General features: G+C 37.9%; 1 protein-coding gene across 1 annotated transcript in view; it reads left to right on the top strand.

Moving 5' to 3' along the window:
• LOC100719167 (vomeronasal type-2 receptor 116-like) overlaps window positions 1-22,285 on the top strand; it is a 31,893-nt gene extending 9,608 nt beyond the window's left edge. Inside the window, exons 2-6 of the mRNA XM_063229064.1 lie at window positions 5,549-5,837; window positions 6,352-7,155; window positions 7,810-8,037; window positions 9,179-9,302; window positions 21,363-22,285. Of these exons, the coding sequence (XP_063085134.1) occupies window positions 5,549-5,837; window positions 6,352-7,155; window positions 7,810-8,037; window positions 9,179-9,302; window positions 21,363-22,285 (2,368 nt within the window). The remainder of the gene's footprint in view (window positions 1-5,548; window positions 5,838-6,351; window positions 7,156-7,809; window positions 8,038-9,178; window positions 9,303-21,362) is intronic.
• The last annotated feature ends 580 nt before the right edge of the window (window positions 22,286-22,865 follow it).

The following is a 22,865-nucleotide window of genomic DNA, read 5'->3' on the forward strand; positions in this document are numbered from 1 at the left end:
TATCTTTCTGTTCTGCTTAATTATTTGCTTTGCTTAGTGGTTTTTTCCTTTGTGTATCTAAACTGTCTTTCAATATTTTTTGCAGGGTTGGTTTGGTGTTCATGAAGTTCTTCAGCTATTCTTTGTCATGGAAGTATTGTATTTCACCGTCAATTCTGAATGATAGTTTTTCAGGATACATCAGTCTAGGTTGGAAATCATTTTGCTTTAGGATCTGGAATACTTCACTCCATGCTCTTCTTGACTTTATTGTTTGTGCTGAGAAGTCTGCTGTGATTCTGATAGGTTTTCCTTTATAAGTGATCTGTCTTTTCTCTCTGACAACTTTTAATAATCTATTCTTGTGTTGGATTTCTGTGATGGTGATTATTATATGTCTGGGTGTAGTTTTATTTTGGTTATGACTATTTGGAGTTCTATATGCTTCACTGATCCTGATATCGGTTTCTGATCTCATGCTTGGGAAATTTTCAGCTATTACTTTTCTAAATATCCTCTTGACATCCTTTATGTTGTCTCCTTCTTTTTCATTAATCCCTATCATTCTTATGTTATTCTTCTTTGCATTGTCTTGCAGTTGTTGAATTGTTGTTTCCTGATTCCTTGTTATTTTTAAAAGATCTTTCCTTTCCTATTCACTAGCTGCAATCCTGTCTTCAAGGTCTGAAATTCTATCTTCTCTTTCATTGAGGTGGTTTTTACAAATTTCAGTGGAGTTTTTTATTTCCTGTATATCTCTGTGCATCTGCATTATGTATTCTGTTTGTTTCTTATATTGCTCATCTAGGGATTCTATCTTTTTGTTTAGTTCCTCCAGTTTTTTAACTGTGTTTTCTTTAGATATATTGAGAATCTCCTTCATTTCTTTTATTATTTCTTCTTTTACCTGAGCACTTACCACAGCCCGCGGGGCCTCTGAAACCTGCCATGTTCCCCTGCTTGCTGAGATGTCCACAGTCCTCCAGACCCACAGGGAGGTGGATGCAGGCGCCCCAGATCCGCCCAGCCCCTCCTCTGCACCTATTGATTTTTGAACATTGATTTTGTATCCAGCTACATTGCTGAATTTATTTATTATATCTAGGAGCCTTTCAATAGAGTTTTGGGGTCTTCTATGTAGAGTAATATGTCATCTGCTAATAATAATAACTTAACTTCTTCTTTTCCTATCTTTCCCTCTTATAATTCTCTCTCTTGTCTAATTGCTGTAGCTAGTATTTCCAGTACCATATTGAATAAGAGTAGTGATAAGAACATCTTTGTGTTGTGCCTGATTTTAACGTAAAGACCTTCAGTTTTTGGCCATTTTGGCCATTTAATATGATGCTGGCTGTTGGTTTGTCATAGATGGCCTTTATTATATTGAGGAAAAGACCATCTATTCTAATTTTCTGTAAGGTTCTTTTGGTGTTTTTTTTTTTTTTTGTCTTTTTCCTTTTTATTGGTACCGGGAATCGAACTCACGACTGCCTGCTTGCAAGGCAGGTGCTTATGCCGCTGAGCTAAATCTCAAGGCCCTTCTGTAAGGTTCTTACAGAAGCTTTTTCTGCATCTATAGAAATTATCATGTGATTGTTACTTTTGGCTTCGTTGATATGATGGATTACGTTTATTGTTTTATGTATGTTGAACCATCCTTGGATGCCTGGGATGAATCCCACTTCACAGTGGTGTATAATCTTCTTGATGATTTGCTTCATCCTATTTGCCAATATTTTATTGAAGATTTTTGCATTTGTGCTCATTAGGGAGATTGCCATCTAGTTCTCTTTTCTAGTTGGGTCCTTGTCAGGTTTTGGTACTACGGTTATATTTGCGTCCAGGAATGACTTAGGAAGGATTGCTTCCCTTTTGATTTCATTGAAGAGTTTGAGGAGTGCCACAATTAGGTCTTGTTTGTATTTCTTGTAAAATTGTGCAGTGTATCCATCTGGGCTTGTGCTCTTTTGTAGGTAAGGACTTAATTACATTTTCAATTTCATTAACAGAAATTGGGTTATTCAGCAATTTTACATCTTCTTGATCCATCTTTGATAATTCATATGTTTCTAAGAATCTGTCCATTTCTTCTGTGTCATCAAACCTATGAGAGGAGAGGTTTGAAATAGTTGTTGATGATCTTCTGTATTGCTACAGAGTCTGTAGTGATTTTGCCTTTTTATTTCCTTATCACATGAATTTGATCTTTTTCTTCCCTTTTTAAAATAAGGTTAGCTTATTTTTCCCTTTTTAAAATAAGGTTAGGGGCTCATCAATTTTATTTGTTCTTTCAAAGAACCAACTTTTTGATTCATTGACTCTTTGGATTGTTTCCTTAGTCTCTATTGTATTAATTTCTCCTCTGATTTTTATATAATTTCCTCCCTTCTTTTGGCTTTGGGCTTGACTTGCTCTTCTTTTTCTAGATGTTTGAGGTGTACCATCATATTGTGTGTTTGTATTTATTCTGTTTTCCTGATGTGGGATCTCAGTGCAATAAATTTTCCTCTGAGGACCACTTTCATTGCATCCCACAGATTCTGGTAAGTTATATTTGTATGTTTGTTTGCTTGTAGGTATTGCTTAATTTCTTCTTTAATTCCCCCTGCAACTCACTGATTGTTCAAGAGTGTATTATTCAATTTCCATGTGTTTGTGGGATTTCTGTAGTTTTTTTATCATTAATTTCAAATTTCATGGCACTATGATCAGATAACATGCATGGGATAACTTCAACTCTTTTGCAGTTACTTAAATATGTTCTATGAGGTAGTATATGGTCTGTTTTATGGAATGCCTCATATACTGCTGAGAAGAATGTGTATTCTGATTTTGTTGGATGAAATACTCTGTCTATGTCTATCAAGTCCATTTGTTCACAGGTGTGATTCAGTTCTGTTATTTCTTTGCTGATTTTCTGTCTGGTTGATCTGTCCCTTGGTGTCAGTGGCATGTTAAGGTCTCCTGTGATGGCTGTGTTATCACTAATTTGGTTTTTCATTTCTATTAATACTTGCTTTGTATAACTGGGTGCTCCAGAATTTGGCGCATATATAGTTAAGAATGTTATCTCTTCCTCTTGAAGTTTTCCCCTAACCAGTATGTAATGACCTTCTTTATCTCTTCTGATCATTCTTGGTTTGAAGCTCACATTGTCTGCAAACAGAATCGCTACTCCCACACTTTGGGTTCCTCTTGCATGAAGTATTGTTTTCTATCCTTTGACTTTCAGTCTGTGAGTTTCCTTTTGGGTTAGATGGGTTTCTTGTAGCCAGCATGTGGTTCAATGTTGTTTTTTGATCCGTTCTGCCAATCTGTTTCTTTTAATTGGTGAATTGAGACCATTTACATTATAATGGTTTTAACTGTTATATACTGGTTTACTGTTGATATGTTATATTTCTACTGTTGCATCTTTACCTTTCCATTCTGTTTAATTGTCTGCTTTGCTTAGTGGTTTTTTCCTAACTGTATCTAAACTGTCTTTCAGTATTCTTTGCAGGGTTGGCTTGATGATCATGAAGTTCTTCAGCTGTTTTTGTCATGGAAATATCTTATTTCTACATTGATTTTGAAGGACAGTTTTTCAGGGTACATCAGTCTAGGTTGGAAATCATTTTCTTTTAAGATCTGAAATGCTTCACTCTGTCATCTTCTTAATGTTGTTGTTTGTGCTAAGAAGTCTGTTGTGATTCTGATAGGTTTTCCTTTATAGGTGATCTGTTTTTCCTCTCTAACAGCTTTTAATATTCTATTCTTATGTTGGATTTCTGGGATGATTATTATTATATGTCTTGGTATAGTTTTATTTTGCTTGTGGCTATTTGGAGTTCTACATGCTTCACTGATCCTGATGTCGGTTTCCAGTCTCATGTTTGTGGAATTTTCAGCAATTACTTCTCTAAATCTTCTCTTGATGTCCTTTGTGTTGTCCCTTCTTTTTCGTTTACCTCTATCAATCTCATATTGTTTTTCTTTGCATTATCTTGCAGCTGTTGAATTATTATTTTCTGATTCCTTGTTATTTTTAAAAGATCTTTTCTTTCCTGTTCGCTAACTGCAATCTAGTCTTTGAGTTCTGAAATTCTATCTTTCACTTTCATTGAGGCAGTTTTGACAATTTTCAATTGGACTTTTCATTTCCTGTATATCTCTTTCAATCTGCTTCATGTGTTCTGTTTGTTTCTTAAATTGTTGATCCAGGGAGTCTTTCTTTTTGTTTTGTTCTAACATTTTAACTACATCTTCTTTAGATGTGTTTAGCATCTCTTTAATTACTTTTATCATGTCTTCTTTTATCTGGGAGATTATTTCTAGTTTGAATTCCATTAAAGTTTCCCAGAGTTGCTTCTTTTTTCAGGTATTTTAGGTGTATGGCATATATTTTCTTCTATGTACATTGCTCCTAAGGTTTCTTAGGATGGGTTGGAGGTCTGAGATTGCATTTTGGTCTTTCATTTTGTCATTTTCCTATATTTCCCTGTTTCAAGTGTTGTTCCAAGGCTTCCCTTGAGCCTGTTGGAAATCATATTCTATGACTTCAGCTCCTGGGATTATAGCTTCCCAGTTCCCCAGACTGAGAGAAGTTCACTGCATGGCCTAGGCAGGCCTGAAACCTGTGGAGCCTCCAGCAGCTCAGTTCCCTGTACTGAAAGAGGGTTATTGGGGGTGGCACAGGAAGGCCCAAGACCTTCGGAGCCAGTCAAGTGTGGCAAGAATCTGGGAAGTTCCTTGGCCTGTGGGAGTGATGACCTTAGACTCCCGGGCCTCTGGATGGTGTGCGGGCACTCACCTTCTGCTGCCAATTTCCCTGGTATGAGAGAGGGTCACCACAGGTGGCACAGGCAGGCCCAAGACCTTCAGAGCCAGTCAAGTGTGGCAGGAATCTGGGAAATTCTGTGGCCTATGGGAGTGAAGATTGTAGACACCCAGGGCTCGGGACGGTGCATAGACACTCCATTTCATATATTCTTGAGATAAAATTTATAAAGCTCACTCTGAGTGTAATGTATTTATCTATTATTCACATTTTTCTTTGTGATTTAAAACGTCTTCTTCAATGTATGTGGACATTAGAGAGAAAATGTCAAAGCACATATTATATGCTTTTGATATATTTATGAATTGTAAGACTTTCCATGAACCAGCTCCTCCAAAGACAATAAAAATCCTGTATGTTCATCATTAATTAGAATAATCTCTTAACTCATGTTTCTATGTAAAAACATACAACAAAACTATTGAATTAAACAAGGGTAATTTAATTTTAACATTGTGAAATATGAAAAGATGGAGAGTGCATGTATTTCTGAGTTTATGGGTGGCAATTTTGTCTTCACATGGCAGAAGAATGGGGAAATTCTTATATTAAATTTTGTAATAATGCTAATCTTACTTATGACAAATATACACAGGTACTGTAATCTTAATTTTACCCCAATTTAACCTTATAATACTATCACTTTCAGGAGAGAAAATTAGCATTTTGTTCATAAGTGGTGTTTTCCAAGATTAGAATATATTTATGAATTTCATCTTTCCTCTAAAATCTTCTGTGTTCTCCACACAGTCCAATGAACACTAACTACCTTAATGTGCTGGCCTTCATTTTTGCCATTGAAGAGATTAACAGAAATCTTCACCTTCTACCCAATGTATCCTTGGGATATGAGTTCTATAATTTTCTTCATGGTCATTGGTGGATAATGGAGAGCCCCCTCACTTTGCTCACAGGACAGAGTGAGATTCCTAATTATACCTGTGGGAGAGGAAGCAAGGCCATTGTTCTGCTTCTGGGAACACCATGGGCAACAGCTGCCCAAATTGGACCTCTGCTGGAGCTCTACAAGTTTCCACAGGTGAGCCTGGGAGGGATGGGAAGGTATAAGTCCTTGATGCTTTTAGTGCCATTGTTATCTGACTAATGATTGAGGACACTGTGCTTATTATTTTTTTCAAGGTGAGGGCTCAAAGATAAGTACACAGAGTCTTGGTGGGTTTCCCACCCCTTCTGTTCCTACTTAGTAGTACATGTTAGCAGTATGCAATGATTACATCTGTATGGTGTGTTGGTACATGCACACAGCACATCTCAAATTTCTTCTTCCATTCCTTACTCATTCTATCAAGCCATGCTTCAACTCTAGATCCAGTTCCCAGTTGCTTAAATGCTTTGCAACACAGAAGATTGTGTAGGGAAAACAGGAAAGGATGTTTTCTAGGTCTGATTCTGAATGGTTTGTTTCTGAGATAATTAAAGGCTATGATGAACAAATCTGTGCCTTGCAGTTATTGCTTAGCACTTCTCAATCTGCAATTGTGCTATAAGTCATCTTACTTCCTCACATTGTTTCTAATTTTGTTCTCTTTTAGCTTACTTTTGGCTCTTTCAATCCCAATCTGAAAGACAGTGGCCAGTTTCCTTCTCTGTACCAGGTGGCCTCCAAGGACACAACTCTGGCCCTTGGCATGGTCTCCTTGATGCTTCATTTCACCTGGACCTGGGTGGGACTGGTCATCACAGAAGGTCAGAAAGGTCTTCAGTTTCTCTCAGATGTGAGAGCAGAGATGGGCAGGAACAGAATCTGTGTAGCATTTGTAAAAATGATTGAAGTTACTCTTCGTGCTTTTTTTGGAAACTTTCAATACAATTTCCAGACCAGAGAAATATCACCAGCAAATGTAGCTATTATTTACTATGATAGTGAGAGTCTAAGTGATGTAAACTTTCATATAGGGGGCTATTTAGTGACATGGAGAGTCTGGGTGACAAACTCACAATGGCATGCTGACATGATGGGGAGAAATTTTATACTTGACTCATTCCACGGGACCCTCATTTTTTCAAATCACCATGAGGAGATTCCTGGTTTCAAAAATTTTGTTCAAAGGGCTAATCCTTCCAGATACCCAGAAAATAATTTCCTTTCTCTGTATTGGTTCAAGAATTTCCATTGCTCATTATCTGATTCTGGCTGTTCATTGAGGAGCTGTCCACCCAATGCTTCTCTGGCTTGGCTGCCTGTGAATCACTTTGACACAGCAATGAGTGACGTGAGTTACAATATATACAATGCTGTGTACGCTGTGGCCCATGCCTTCCATGAGATGATTCTCCATATAGCACAAATACAATCAATGAATAATGGAGAAGGAATGGCATTTTCTCACTGGCAGGTAATTCTCTTCTATTAGAAGACATAAATTGCCATAAAAATGGAGCTCACAACAATTAGTTTAGTATCTCCTAGTATCAAAGTACCAAATAATTTAAGGCTCCATTTGAAAGATGAAAAGGTATCAATCAATCATTGTTTTGTGTTTCACCATATGCAAATGATCTTCCTATCATTTTCAATAAGACAGAGCTAAAGTTCGCTTTATGTTCCTGAAGTGTTCCTAAAGGACAACAAATGCATTATAGCCTTTATGACCTAGTTAGTACTAAGAATGCTAGTGGACATATTGCCTGAATTTTCACTTAATTCTACAGCTATTTATGGTATTTATTATTTCATTTTTCTGTTATATTCTTTTATGAAGAATCTTATAGAAATTGGATGTGGACATTTTGGACACAGATTTTTTTTCTAACACCCATACACTGTTTGCTGCAATCAGCTTGGTTAATACATTTTCTCTTGAAATTTCTGGTATTTTAGGGACATTATGTTTTAGTCTTCCATAGGTTTTCATTTGTTTTAGATCATTATGTCTATAAGAATCTTGAATTATATGATAGGCATTGAAGAATTTCAGGGATTTTCCTTTTCAGTTTTCAAGTCCTAATAATGAGACCAACTTCATCATGGGATGGTATGTCTCTTTTAGCTGCACCCCTTTCTGAAGAACATTCACTTTAACAGTACTACTGGAGACCAAGTGAATTTGGATGACAAAAGAAAACTGGAAACAGAATATGACATTTTAAACTTCCAGAATTTTCCTGAAGGTCTTAGACTTAGGGTGAAAGTAGGAAAATTTTCCCCACATGCTTCGCATGGTCAACGTTTGTCTGTATCTGATCATTTGATTGAATGGGCCACAGAAGTTACAGAGGTAAGTTGAGCCTAATTATACTTTTCTTCATTAAATATAAATAACCAAAGCCTGACTGTGGGATTTTTGACACCCATCTTTCCTTGGTGTTCCTATTTGGCTGGTGGATTCTTCTCTCGATCCAGAAAAAATTAGAAGGTGAAAAAGTTGAAAAACACTGAATGAAAGTGTTTATTAGAAACTGAAAGCAGAAAGCCTCCAGGGAATTGACCACAGGAGGGGACCTGAGATGCTTGCCACGAGATATCTTTGGTTAGGGCTTTTTATACACAACAGTGATTACCACTCAGCCAAGCTGATTTCAGCCTGTAGGGTTTCAAGCAGGGAAGACTGACTAAGAAGTGGGCCTGTTGGAACTTGGGCTATGCAGTAAGCAGACCTCGGCAAGCACCACTAATTGTACCTGTTGTAAAAGTAGTGGAATCAAGGCACCCTTCGGAGGGATATGAATAGAAGCTTGGTGGTGCTGGGTGTCTCTCAACTTGTTTCATCTTATTTCTGGGCAGGGAACTTCCACCAGCCTAATGAGGCCTTTGTTTCCTCTGAAGCCCTAGTTTTAGCTCTCATGTCCTTTCCTGAGTATTTCTTACTTGCTCTGTGGTCTGCCCTTTGCCCTGGCTCCCTGTCCTCTCTGGGGATCTGCCTTTTCCGAACCTTCCCCAAGTTCCATCCCCTCAGTGTCACTCTGAGAAACTGTCTCACCTCTCCACAGGGCCCCACTGATTTAATTTGCACTGTGTATTTCAGAACTGATTGCTTCCTTTACTGTCAGGAGCCTCTTGCTGACTTAGGCAGATGATACCTAAACTGTAGGAAACAGAACTCAAGCCCAACAGTACTTGAATGGAGCATCAGTTTTCTTTATCCTCAGTCTCTTACTATCTCCCTCTTTCACTCAGAAAATGGTCATGCATGTAAATTTAACAACTCACTTCTAAATCAAATGGTTTTATTGTCAACTTTCTTATGAATAGGTAGGGAACATATTTATTTCATCACGCTTCATAAATATTCTTATCCTTTATGCTATTTATCAAATGATATTCAATCATCTAGTTTGACTGGTATTCATACAAATTTTGATATTATTTATGAAAAATTACAAAATTCAAAACAGTTACTAACACATATCATTCCTCAGATTCCCCAATCTGTATGTAGTGAGAGCTGTGATCCTGGATTCAGAAAAGTCACCCAGGAAGGAAAAGCTGCCTGTTGTTTTGATTGCAGCCCTTGTTCAGAGAATGAGATTGCCAACTTCACCGGTAAGAGCTGCCTCTTGACCAATTCACCTTTTTGTGTTACCCATATGAATCAAGGAAATGGAAAAATATCCTGAAGAGGACAGTGAAGACAAAATTCTTTTTCAGTTACCAATCTTATTGTTGTATTCAGTGTGTCTGTATATTGAAAAGCCACACTCCCTGCCTCTTAAACTATTTTCTTTGATTTATTTTCTTTTCTCTTGAACTTGTTACAATACTGGTGATTGAATTTAATTATTATTATTTTTTACCACTGATTTCCATTCTCCACTTTTTAAGATTTTACATTGAGGTCCAACTAAACTTCCAAATTCACCTCAAAATTGTGGTCTTCTCTCTCAGCTTCCCAAATAGCTGGAATTACAGGTATGGGTCATCATGACTTATTTTTTGACATATTTTATAGAATTATTGAAAGCATTATTTTCTCAACAAAATCCTTCTCTGCATCTAAATTTTATGTTCACCATAGAATTGTCTTACTAATTACTACCATCGTCTTTGAAACTGCATGTAGATCACTTTACATACAGGGATCTTTACATTTTTTTGTTCTCAGTGCCATGTGCAATACTTAAAAATATTTTATTATATATTTTTTCAATACATAGCAACTACATATATTTTGGTAAAATTGGTTCACATATATATTGCTTCTTCATCCTTTTTACTTCTCCTTTTATACTCTTCCTCCTCTCTTCCCATATCTAACCCTCTTTCCATGTAATAGTAATAAAAAATATGTAGTAACATCCTTTACTTCTCATAAGTTTTGTTTGAAATTCAGTTTTTGTGAAAAGAGCATAGTTATACGTTCTTCTTTTTGGGTTTATAGCGCATGGGATAGTATTTTATTTCCTTTAATTTTTAATCTGTCAATTTCTGTTAGGATTTAATGTGTTTCTTTTATACACTTTCACATTAGGTTTTGTTTCCTATTCTGTCTTTTATTGCACAATTGAGTCCTTTCACATTCAGTGTTATTACTGAGAAGTATCAACTTATTGGTGACACAATATTCTGTAGTTGCTGATTCACTCTTATTTTCTGTTCTGCTGAACTGCTCACTCTGGATTGTGTCTAAGACTCTGACAATGTTAGTTTTATTGTCTTTCACTACAATTGCTGATTTGTGGACATGAATTTCTCATGGTGGATTTTGTCTTGAAAAGATCTTATTTCTTCATCAATTTTGAAAGATAGCATTTCAAGATGTATCAGTCTGGGCTGGAAGGTTTTTTTGTGTGTGTGGAGTGAATCAATTCACTCCAAGCTCTCCTACCCTTTAAGGCTTTTGTTGAGAAACTTGTCGAAATTCTAGTAAACTTTTCTTGATAAATGGTCTGTTGTGTTCATCTAACAAATCATGATTCAGTCTTTGTTTTGGATTTCTGGGATTTAATCTATGTGTCATGGTAATATTTTTTTCTGATGATGTCTCCTTGTAGTTCTATATGCCTCACTTGTCTGTAAAGTTAAATTTTTCTCTACACTTGGAACACTTTCTGCTGTTAATTTTGTTAAAATGTTTTAATGCTTTTGGGATGTCTTTTCATTTTTCATTAATTTCAACTAAGTTTAGTCTTCTTAGTCATCCAGCTTTTCTGGAACACATTTTTCATGATCTCTATGTTGAAGTAACTCTGAATAATAGGTCACTGACATGAGGGATATCTTCTAGTTCTGAAATTGTTCGTTCTGGTCACTTCTGCTCCCATATGCTCAGGCTTTTGAATCTCTTGGATATCTACTTGACATCTTTTCATGGACTCTAATACTTTGCTAAACTGATTTTTCATTTTTAAAAAGTCATTTTGTTTACCTGAGGTATCATTTTATCATGTATTCTATAAACTTACTAATCACATTTTAAAATTTTTATTTAAGGAGAAAAAACAGAAAAAGTGTACAGGTACTACAGAATTTCATAAAAAATAAACAGTAGGAAATCACTAGTTAATAGATTACATATTGTCATCTTAGAAATAGTTGTTCAAGTTACAAAATTAAAGCATATAAGGTGGACTTTCAAACAGTGAGACTGCTAACAGTTCTGTTCAATGATCCAATGAAAGTCAGTAATATGGTTATCTGTCTTATACACTTAAATATACATGCGGGAAGGAGGAGAAAATGGCGGCTAACTAGAGGATCGGGCGGAGAGTCTCTCCGGAGAAATCATATTAAAAGCTAGAATATCACAACATGGAGAGGGCCAGACAAATGGATAACGATTCTTATTAACCAAGACAGTGCAGCTGGAGGATTTAAAGTCGTGCTGAGACTGTGAAGGCTGAAAACGGGAAGATGCAAATCCTGCGCCTTTTAATCAACAGTTTAACCCATGGACGCAACAGGAAAAGCTGTATTGGCTTTTGACTGCCCAGCTACACCAGAGGAGATTGTGAAAGACTCTCGAGCTCCAAAGCCAAACGCTGCTCCGCACTGTGCTGGGAGGGCACGCAGCGTGGATTTCTGACTGCTCCGCGCCGGGCCGCGAGTGCACGCCGCGCGGGTTTCCGACGGTTCCGCACTGAGCTGGGAGTGCACGCAGCGCGGGTTTCTGACCCCTCCACCCGTACAGGGAGTGCACGCAGCGCGGATTTCTGACTGCTCCGCGCCGGGCCGCGAGGGCACGCCGCGCGGGTTTCCGACGGTTCCGCACTGAGCCGGGCCGCACGCAGCGCGGATTTCTGACCCCTCCACCCGTACAGGGAGTGCACGCAGCGCGGATTTCTGACTGCTCCGCGCCGGGCCGGGAGGGCACGCCGCGCGGGTTTCCGACGGTTCCGCACTGAGCCGGGAGTGCACGCAGCGCGGATTCCTGACCGTTCCACCCTGTACCGGGAATGCACGCAGCGCGGATTTCTGACCACTCCGCACTATACCAGGCGCTGCGCGGATTTCTGACCATTCTGTGCTGTACCGGGAGTGCACGCTGCGCGGATCTCTGACCGATCAGTGCTGTGCTGGGAACGTGGGAAAGGTGGGCGGCGTGGACCCTGGTGAGTACTAGAGACCCTGCGACTGCCGGGGTTGGCCAGAAAACATCTTGGAACGGGATAGTGCCCGCCACCACGGGGACATCAATAACACAGAGTCTGGTGGCAGCCATTTTACAGTTGGGCAGAACCTACAGCTCAGTGGCGTCACTGAGCCCCCTGTAGGGAGGGCTAGTGGAAGGCATCTTGGAATTGGGCAGAGCCTGAGTACGTGTTGGCTTCAGCCTCATACAGAGTTTGGGCAGTTCTGCTGTGCTGGTGCTCCTGACACAGAGAGGTCTGGAAGAGAACAGCTGAGATTTGGGCAGGACCCTGTGCCATAGTGACATTAGTCAGCTGCTTCTGGTACAAAGAGAACTGGCAGGAGATACTGGGGCTAACCCAAGCCTCTGCTTGGGGCCCAATGAGCGGATACAAAATAGTCACAACTCAGTGACAACCAGAAAGTACAGCCTAATTTAGGAACTAACTGGCACAGAGGCTAGAGACTAGACTGTACCGCCCCTGCATCCCAGCCTACCCCAGATAACAGCAAATTGGGGAGGACAGCAAAAACTCAAGCCAGCACGCTTCTGAAAGGCCCTAAGCAATTCGGAGAGGGCCAGAGAACTCCAGGACAGTCTGAAAGAAACCAGAAACATGACAAGAGATAAAAATAAAAAAAAATCTCCAGCTGCCCAACAGGAGAAAATAAGCCCAGGAGAAGTAAACACCGAAGAGAACAAGCACAGTAACCATCCACTACTCGACACAGCATCAGCTGAAATTAAAAAGTACCTACATGATCTCATAGAGGAATTTAAAGCTGTACTCCTGATCCAAGTGAGGCAAGATATAAAGAGATTAATTAAAGAAATGACAAGCCCCGCCCAAGAGAACACAGATGGAAGAACTGAGGAAATCAGAAAAGAAAGAGAAGCATCTGAAGAAGAATTTAAGCATAACTTAGAATACATGAAACAGATCCAAAGAGAATATCAGGAAACTAAAAACTCCATTGAACATTGGCAAAATGCCTTGACAGAAACTAAAGATAGCCTTCTGAAACTTGAAGAAAGATTTAGGACATATGAACGTGAAAGAAAAAGCCTCTTAAAAATAACAAGGAACCAGAAAGAAGCAATTCTAAAACTGGAAGATGACAAAAAGATACATAACCTAAGAATAAAGAATGTGAGTGAGGAAGCAGGAACATCCAAAAATGAAATACAAAAAATATTCACAGAGATATTAAAGCAAAATTTCCCATGTATAGCAAAAAGAAATGATATCCAGATAAAAGAAGCATACAGAACACCAGCTACCTACAACCAAAACAGATCTACGCCTAGGCATATAATAATCGAGATCCCAGAAATCCACCAAAAAAACAGAATATTAAAAGCAGCCAGAGAAAAGATGCAGGTTACCTATAATGGGAAATCTATCAAAATAACAGCAGACTTATCAACACAAACTCTTAAGTCAAGAAGGGAGTGGGGAGAAATATTCCAAGTCCTGAAAGAAAAAAATAGGCAACCAAAGTTCATATATCCATCAAAACTCTCTCTAAAAATTAATGAAGAAATAAGATACTTTCAAGACAAGGAGGAACTGTGGGAGTTCGTGGCCACCAATCCAACCCTACAGAGAGCGCTGAAGGACATTACAGAGAAAGAGAGGAAGAGATATCAGGATTCCAGCTACAGTGGCAGAGAGGCCTCAGTGTACGGGGCAGACCATGGAATGAGGGAATAAGGTGGACAAATTATAGCAGAAAAGTGGAGTAGCAGACATGAGGCAGAGACGGTAAGCTAGTCTTTAGTAGAGACAGCTCTGAAACTATATTTAAAAAAAAAAGCAGAGGTCATTGCTAATGGTGTATAATGATTTAAAAGACACAGTAGCCCTAGTGCCATATTTAGATTGAATTTAATTTGTTCTGGTCTGTCCGCTCATGTCAGATTTGAGGACACAGACATCTTGACCCAAAAATAGCAGGCTATACCATGGTAACTATCCTTACTTTCCTATTAACTTAAACTGAAATCCTATAATACTTAAATTGTCTTACTATGACTGATCTTAATTGAATCTGAATCGTAAGACTATGGGTTGACCATGGCTGATTTTATTTGAAATTGGTATGCTTGTCAGTATCAACCCTAAAAGTAGAGGCAACTACTCTGAGGATGACAAGTTGTAAAGAATATCCATACTGGTATTAATTAGTAACAGCTTCCAAACCCTACAATGCTGCCAAAGTTAAGTTTTTATAAAAATAGGTGATACTATATTTAACTATAATAAGCCAGTGTGGTGGTCAAATCTATTGAAAATAACAAGAGGAAACATAGTAACTATGGAAGATCATCTATATTGTGGTCTTAAATGTTTTATCCATTGCATGTTTTTCTAGGAAATTGTTTTGCTGGCTTGCTATGACTTGGTATTCCCTATAACACAGAGAGGATAGATATATATGTGGAAATTCACACATGGGTTCTTTTTTTCTTTTTAATTATTTATGGGAATAGATTATATAATGTAAGATGTAATGAACAGATACTCTGAGGAAGAGACACTAGGAAACTCGAGGCTAATTTAGTAGCATTATGATAGAAATTCTAGCAATACTAATGTTTGCTGATTAGAATGACATTGGACTGGTTTCTTGAGTTCAATTTCAGCATATGTAGAGATGGGGACAGCTATCACAAAGAGAAGGAGAGATGAGTTGGTAGTTACTATTGTCTTCCCTAATTTGGTACTTGAGGACCTAAAAAGTCTTCAATGATTTGATTAGTTCTATAATATACACTAAGTATATAAGGTGGATGAAGAAGGGGACAACTATTTGTAAAAAACTAGAGACAGTTAGATAGACAATCAAGATCTCCAGTGGGCTTCCTATGAAATCTGTATTTCTTTAAATTGTTTTTTTAACTGCTATGTTCTGTTTTGATATGTTTAATCTTACCCTCTTTGAGAAGTAAAACAAATGTGTAGGACTGATAACCATGTTACTGAGCTCTTGTTCGATCATAGAGCAGAAGGGTTTGTAGTGTCACTTTATGAATGTAATTCTAAATGCTTCAATTCCATAACATGAACAGCTACTTCTAAGATGACAATGTGTAACTTATCAACCAGCAATTTCTTACCGTTTGTTTTTCTGTAAGTTTGTATCATTTCTACCCTTTTAAAAAATCTCCATGTATTCTTTTGTTTCCTTTTCTTTAAATAAAAAATTTAAAAAAAAATAAATATACCTGCGGTTATATTCTTTAGAGAACTTTCTTTTCCTCTGTTTTGTACAATGGCCTTTATACATTTTGGGTTTTATCACTCCTACAGTTCTTACTACTCTTTTTGAAGAGATTAAACCAAATTTGACATAACAGAACAGAGTCAGTCAAATCAAAAGGATGGATATAATACACAAAGTAAAACAAAATACAAGGTGATCAACAATGGTTACCATAATGCTTCTTGCTATCTTAAAAAGAATTGCCTATATCATCAGTTATAATAAAATTGAACAAAACAGTAAGGAACAAAACCAATAAAACCAAAACCTTGGAGACATTGCAGAACTTCAAAAGAAGATAGTAGTCAAACCAGAATGGGCATCATAATGAATCTTATTGTCTTCACAGTTGTGGCCTATTATACTCTTGAACTTGGTACTATCATGCAAAACAGAATAGAGGAAAATCAGTCCAAATAAGATGGTAAGAGCAATACAGGCTTTCATATCAATATGAATAGAAATCATATATCAATATGATATAATATATCAATATAATAGAAAATCAAATATCAATATCAATCATATATCAAATATCAATATAATCATATATCAATATCAATATAATAGAAAATCAAAGTGCATTACTATAATATATCCTAGTATTTTTATTTATTTTTCACTTAATTAAAAAGATAAAAATAAAAAAATAAATAATAAAAAAGGGGACTGAAATAAAAGAGGAAATAACAACAAAACAGCATACGTCAAAACATAATCATTTAAGCAATATAGTGTTTCACCACAAGATAATCCCAACATAAAAGTAGTTACCATAGTGTCTCTTAGCTTGAAATCTTAGAGTATAACTTCATATACTGCAGTGTAAAACAAATCAAGACAATGTATAACTATTCAAGAGAATGACAGTATTACAGGGTATTTAGAATCAACTGACAGAAAATGAACAATGGTCTCTGTATAATCTCCTGTCTATCAAAGTTTTTGTTTGTATTATCACATATAATAAAATCCAATAAGATACAACATGTTAAGACCAATGGAGACAGAAGAACAAAAGCTTGATGGGACTTCAAAACAAGATGATACTAAATCAGCACTACCTATTATGATGTCTTGTTTCCTCTAAAATAGCTGTTCATGCCATCCAACCTTCTCTGCCTCATTTCTGTTGAGCTCTTTTTCTGTCATTAGTTGTCAATTTGCCTTCTTTGTTTCACTTTGTGCTGCATTCATTGAGGCCTCTCTGCCACTGTTTCTGGAATCTTGGTATATTTCTCTTTTAGAATGTCCTGCAGTATTCTCTGTAGAGCTGAATTGGTGGTTGGAAATTCCCCTAGCTTCTCTTTGTCCTGGAAGCACCTTGTTTTTCCATCAATTTCTAGGAACAGTTGTGCAGGATATATCAATCTTGGCTGGAGGTTATTATCTTTCAAAGCTTGAATTATTTCCTCCCATGCTCTTCATGATTTGATGGTTCGTGCTGAGAAGTCTGCTGAAACTCTGATGGGTGTTTCCTTGTAAGTGATCTGTTTCTTGTCTTTGATGACTTTTAATACTCTGTTCTTATATTGGACTTCTGTAATTTTGATTATTATATGCCTGGTTGTAGTTCTGGTTGGTTTGTAGGTGGCTGGGTTCATATGCCTTATACATCTGAGTGTATTTACCTTTTGCTAAATTAGGGAAATTCTCCTGGATTATTTCTGTGAATAGCCTTTGTAGTTCATTTGTTTGTGTCCCTACTTCTTTTTTTACATTCTTAATCCTTATATTATAGATCCTCTTATCATCTTCTATACTTTGTATTATTGCTCTTTGTTTCCTTTTTTTTTACGAAATTTTTCATCTCATGCTCTCACATTACAAATCTGTCCTCCAGGTCAGATAATCTATCCTTAGTTTCTTTCAAGATGTTATGCCAGATCTCAGTAGAGTTTTTAGTTTCCTGGTAATCTCTTTGAACCTGCATCACGTATTCTATGTTTTCTCTATTTCTTCCTTCAAACAATTCTCTGCTGGGGCTGGGGATTTAGCTCAGTGGCATAAGTGCCTGCCTTGCAAGCAGGCAGTCATGAGTTCGATCCCTGGTACCAATAAAAAGGAAAAAGACACACACAGACACACACACACACACACACACACACACACACACACAAACAATTCTCTGCTTTTTTTCTGTTTTTCTATTCCACCATCTTTTTTTCTTGGATGGTGCTTAGCATTTCTCTAACTATTCTACTTATATCTTGCTTTATTTTATTAAATACTTCACTTTTGAACTCATCTATGAGGCTCCAGAGATATCGCTTTATGTCTATTGGTGCCATGTGTGATATTGCATGTTTTCTGTTCTCATTCACCTTTGCATTTACCTTTCCTGGATCAGTGTTATCAGGATTTGGTGCCGAGGACCCTTTCTTGTTGTTCCCTTTTCCCATACTTTTTGTTCCTTACATACAAGCATATATAAGAAAGAGCATATGTAAGAGGAGCATATATAAGAAAGTTTCTTTTTTTGTCTCTTACAGTCTGTTTGAATTGCACCAGCTAGGTGTTCCTGCCCACTGCAGTGTACTAGGGAGACACAGACCTGGGCAGCTTCTGCTGAGCCCACCCTTACAGGGTAACCTACTGAAGGCTTCACTGCTAGGGTGCACTGCCAGGTGCTTGGTCCCGGTTTGTGCTAGCCTACTGGGTCTTAGTCCTCGGCATCACCCATCCCAAGTGCTCCCCACCAATCCTGCTTGAGATAGGAATATGTGAGTAAAGTCACTGCAGCATCTTATTCTGACTAGTCTGCCTGGTCCCAGAATGTTCTCTTTTGGAGCCTCCTATTCTATGGAAGGGTCCCCATTCCTCTCACTCACTGCAGGTCAATGCAGATCTCCCTGCCAGTCCCACTCTCAATTCTGTGCCCACTCTCAGAGCTTTTGTGTCTGTCCCTGCTGTGCCAATTCAGACACAGCAGCGGTGGCAGGAAATTCAAATCATGATTTCCAGAGGCGTGGGTTCCAGTTTCAAGGCTGAGATTTTATCTGTTCCAGTTATAGCACCAGGATTGCATTTCTAGTTGGTTTTTCTCAGCTTAGTTTTTCCTGGGTTGGCAGGTTATATCTCCCCTTGCTTAGGACTCTTCACACCACACCATTCCTGGGATGCAAGCTGGTTATCTTAGAGAGCCTCTGTAGCTGCTGTTAACTATCTGCCATGTTCTCCAGAAGTCTTACCAATCACTTTTAAGTTCTGTCCATTATCTGTTATGTATACTATTTTAGTACTTGCCAAGGATCATAATGATATGTTTTCTAATCTCCTTTGTTCTTTTCAATAATTAGGCTGTGAGGCTTTGATTTCCTCTACCTTTATGTGTGTGTGTGTGTGTGTGTGTGTGTGTGTGTGTGTGTGTTCACATTCTGAGATTTGTAGGTTGATTATAGTGGAAAGAGTTTTTTGTTAGTATGGGGACTTCTTTAGTTTGAGTCTGCTTTACATTTTGCACTCTAGGAATGCTAACTATCGGCCTTTGCCTCTGTCCCAAGATTCAACTATCTGTGTTACTTTGGGATGGAAGTGTATAGTGTAATTGGCCCACCAGCCAGTTCTCTGAGAATGGATTGCACTATTTTAGGTAAAACATCAGAAACATCAGTATTGGCATACATTGAAATTTAGTTGAAAGCAAAAACTCTGCTACTCTGGAAATAGTAACAAAATCAGCAACAACAATATCATCAAAATCAAAGTAGATATCAACATAACATAAGCATCAATAATTTACCACCCTTAATGAAAGAAAAGAAATCTATAACTATAATATAAACATTAAGTCAAAGCAAATATTAAAAATATAGTAAGTGTATACCAAATGCAACCACTATAACTGCAACTACAATGGAAATAAATTCAAAAGTAAGAGCACAACATTAATTGAGAACTAACAAAGTTTAATGGCCATACTAACAAAATGATATGGGCAATGTGAGAATAAAGAACTAAAACATGAAAAATTAAGCAGTGGAAGATGAGCAGGAAAAATGCTGGATAAAGGACATTAAGGAGCTGGAGGACATTAGCAGCATTATGGAAAAGTATGAAGAAGAACAAACAAGAAGAAAAAGAAAAAATGCAAAATAAGGTAAAAAAGAAAAATTAATAAGTAATTGAAATGACTCAAAAAAGAAAAAAGTAATATGCTCAAATCTCTAAAAAACAAAGGAAAATAAACCATGAGTCCAATGAAAAATTCTTCTGAGTTTTTGAATGAGTGGTTTCTTTCCAGAATCTTCAGTCTTGGCATCAAGCAAGTCATGGTTTTCTCTGTCTACCTGTATAACCTGTGGATTTATAAGATGCCCTCTCTGCTCCAGAGAGCCCTCTGCCTATTTAGACCTGAGGCTTGACATCAATTGAAGCAATGCTCATCCCTGGTTCTGCTGGTAGATGGGGGGAAGCAATCAGATATCTAATCTTTCAGCTGTTCACTTGGGTTAATGAAATTATTTGATTTTCAGCCACCTCTAAAAGCCACACATGCTGACTTGATTTCTCAGCATGGAGAACATGACTCTGTGTCCTTTTTGCACTGAGTTGGAACTTCTCAAAGTGTCTATGTCTAGTGTGCATATCTCCTTGTCCGTCTTTTGGGGCTGTCATAAATCAGTCACTGTGGGAGGTTAACACTACAAACCCTAAAGTGAAATTGTTCTGTGGCTCAGTCTTGAACAATTAACTCCTTCTCAAAATGGCTTCTGATTGAACAATCTCACATTTGATGGGTGATGCTGTGTTTCTTCCTCAACTCTAACCTGCCACATGGAAAGAGTCACTTTTGGAGTAAAATCCCTTACTGGTTTTGCAATTTACAACATGTATGGGCTTTTCTTGGGGCTGATAGTGGTGACCCAGCCTATTGTTTCTCCATAGAGCTTCCCACTCTCAATGCTTACCTTTTCTTCCTCAGGTTTTGGCCTCATCTACACTCAGGTGGGTATGTCATTCAGTCACAGCAACTGCGTCCCTGTGCTGTGGAAAAATGAACACTTAATGGATTCAAAATCGGATGGTGGATGAGGCTAATGGATGCAATCCAGGAGTTCAAATTTAGTCAAGGGAATATATAACTTTAGTAATTTTCAAGTTCTCTAGATCTCTAGGCTCTCTCTGCCATTGCGGAGGTTTCCTGGGGATGAAGGCATCTCACTCCCTCTGGCTGCCATTATCCTACTGAGAGCTGAGAACTTCTTGGTTTTTAATTTTGAGTGTATTCAGGCCATATACCGCTAACTCCAATGTGAGGAGTCATGGTGGAAAGGCCTATCAAAGAGAAAGCTGCTTATGTCAAGGCAGCCAGGAATCAGAGTTTCTGTATTCATAGAACTTAGTACATCAACATGTTTTCTCAATTAGCACTAGTCCACTGACCATATTATGAAGGCATCACTTACAGATCAAATTTGATAGATCCATTTTAGAGTGTTTTGTGATATGGAAAATATCTTATATGAATACCAGTTTACTAAAAACATACTATTCAGTAGACCATAAAGATGAACATTATTAATTGGAAGTTCCTCCATATGTAATATTCTATCACTAAATATCTATGAATTAAAAAACATTGCAGACATAAGGATTATTCAGTTCAGTTATTGCAGTGAGAATGATAGAGATATACTAAGATACTAAGATATACTAGTATAGTATATACTAGTATATATAGAGATATACTAGTATACTAAGATACTAAGATATACTGTAAATGATAGAGATATACTAAGCTGAGCTGATAAGTACATTTCTCAATAGATGCAGAACAGTGCATAAAGTGTCCAGATCATCAGTATGCGAACAGTCAGCGAAACAATTGTGTCCAAAAATCTATCACATTTATGGATTACAAAGACCTCTCAGGGAAGATCCTGGCAGGCACAGCCTTGAGTTTTACTATTCTAACAGCTGCAGTTCTTTCACTCTTTGTGAAGCACAGAGACACTCCTATTGTCAAGGCAAATAACCGAGCTCTCAGCTACACCCTGCTCGTCTCCCTCACCTTCTGCTCCCTCTGCCCCTTGCTCTTCATTGGCCGTCCCAACACAGCCACCTGCATCCTCCAGCAGACCACATTCGCAGTTGTCTTCACTGTGGCTGTTTCCACTGTCTTGGCCAAAACCATTACTGTTGTGCTAGCCTTTAAGGTCACTGCTCCAGGGAGAAAGATGAGGCAGTTGCTGGTATCAGGGGCACCAAACTACATCATCCCCATTTGCTCCCTGATCCAACTCACTCTCTGTGGAGTCTGGATGGGGACAAATCCACCATTTGTGGACACAGATGCACACTCTGAACATGGCCACATCATCATCATGTGCAATAAGGGCTCCCTCACTGCCTTCTACTGTGTCCTGGGATACCTGGGCTTCCTGGCCCTGCTCAGCTTCACTGTGGCTTTCCTGGCCAGGAACCTGCCTGACACCTTCAATGAAGCCAAGTTCCTGACGTTCAGCATGCTGGTGTTCTGCAGTGTGTGGGTCACCTTCCTCCCTGTGTACCACAGCAGCAAGGGGAAGGTGATGGTGGCCATGGAGGTCTTCTCCATCTTGGCTTCCAGTGCAGGGCTGCTGGGCTGCATCTTTGTCCCTAAGTGTTATATTATCTTGTTACAACCAGGAAGAAATTCTTTGCATGGATTGAAATATACAATGCATTCCAGAAGAAAGAGGTCTTTCTAAGTTTATACCAACGTTTTTCTTAAGTACCTAAAGGGTGTGTGTTACATCTACACTACTTTTCCATCAGAAAATAGATGACAATATGAGCCTTCAATTAAGATGAATTTTTTTCTTTTACAGTATGATATCAATGATAATGATCACCTTTTCACTTTGAGTGTCATTATAAATTTTTGTTCTCATTAAAGCTGCAATGTATAGTATTATGCTTTATAATTGATTGTTTAATTTATGCTGTCTTGCTTTTCCTTTGGCAAGCTCATTTTTTGGCTAATTTTTAGTATGCCATCTTCTACTTGTATATTACTACATTTGGAAAAAAACTAATACATTTTGTTAAGTTCTTTTTATTTTCAAAGAGAGCCATACATTTATGTTCTTAATTTTTTTCATGAATTTTTATGATAGATAATAATTACATTCATTTTGGGAGGACACAAATTGTGATAATTTGATCTGTTTTCTCCAGTTAATATTTCCTTTGAGTATTTCCAAATCCTCTTTCCAATTTCTTATACGTCTACATCCCTATTTCTTTCATCTTTCCTTCATTGCACTGTTGGCACACACACACACACAC

The sequence above is a fragment of the Cavia porcellus genome, unplaced genomic scaffold, assembly GCF_034190915.1.
Source record: "Cavia porcellus strain 051 isolate PalLab524CR breed Dunkin Hartley unplaced genomic scaffold, mCavPor4.1 scaffold_17, whole genome shotgun sequence".
Taxonomy (NCBI): domain Eukaryota; kingdom Metazoa; phylum Chordata; class Mammalia; order Rodentia; family Caviidae; genus Cavia; species Cavia porcellus.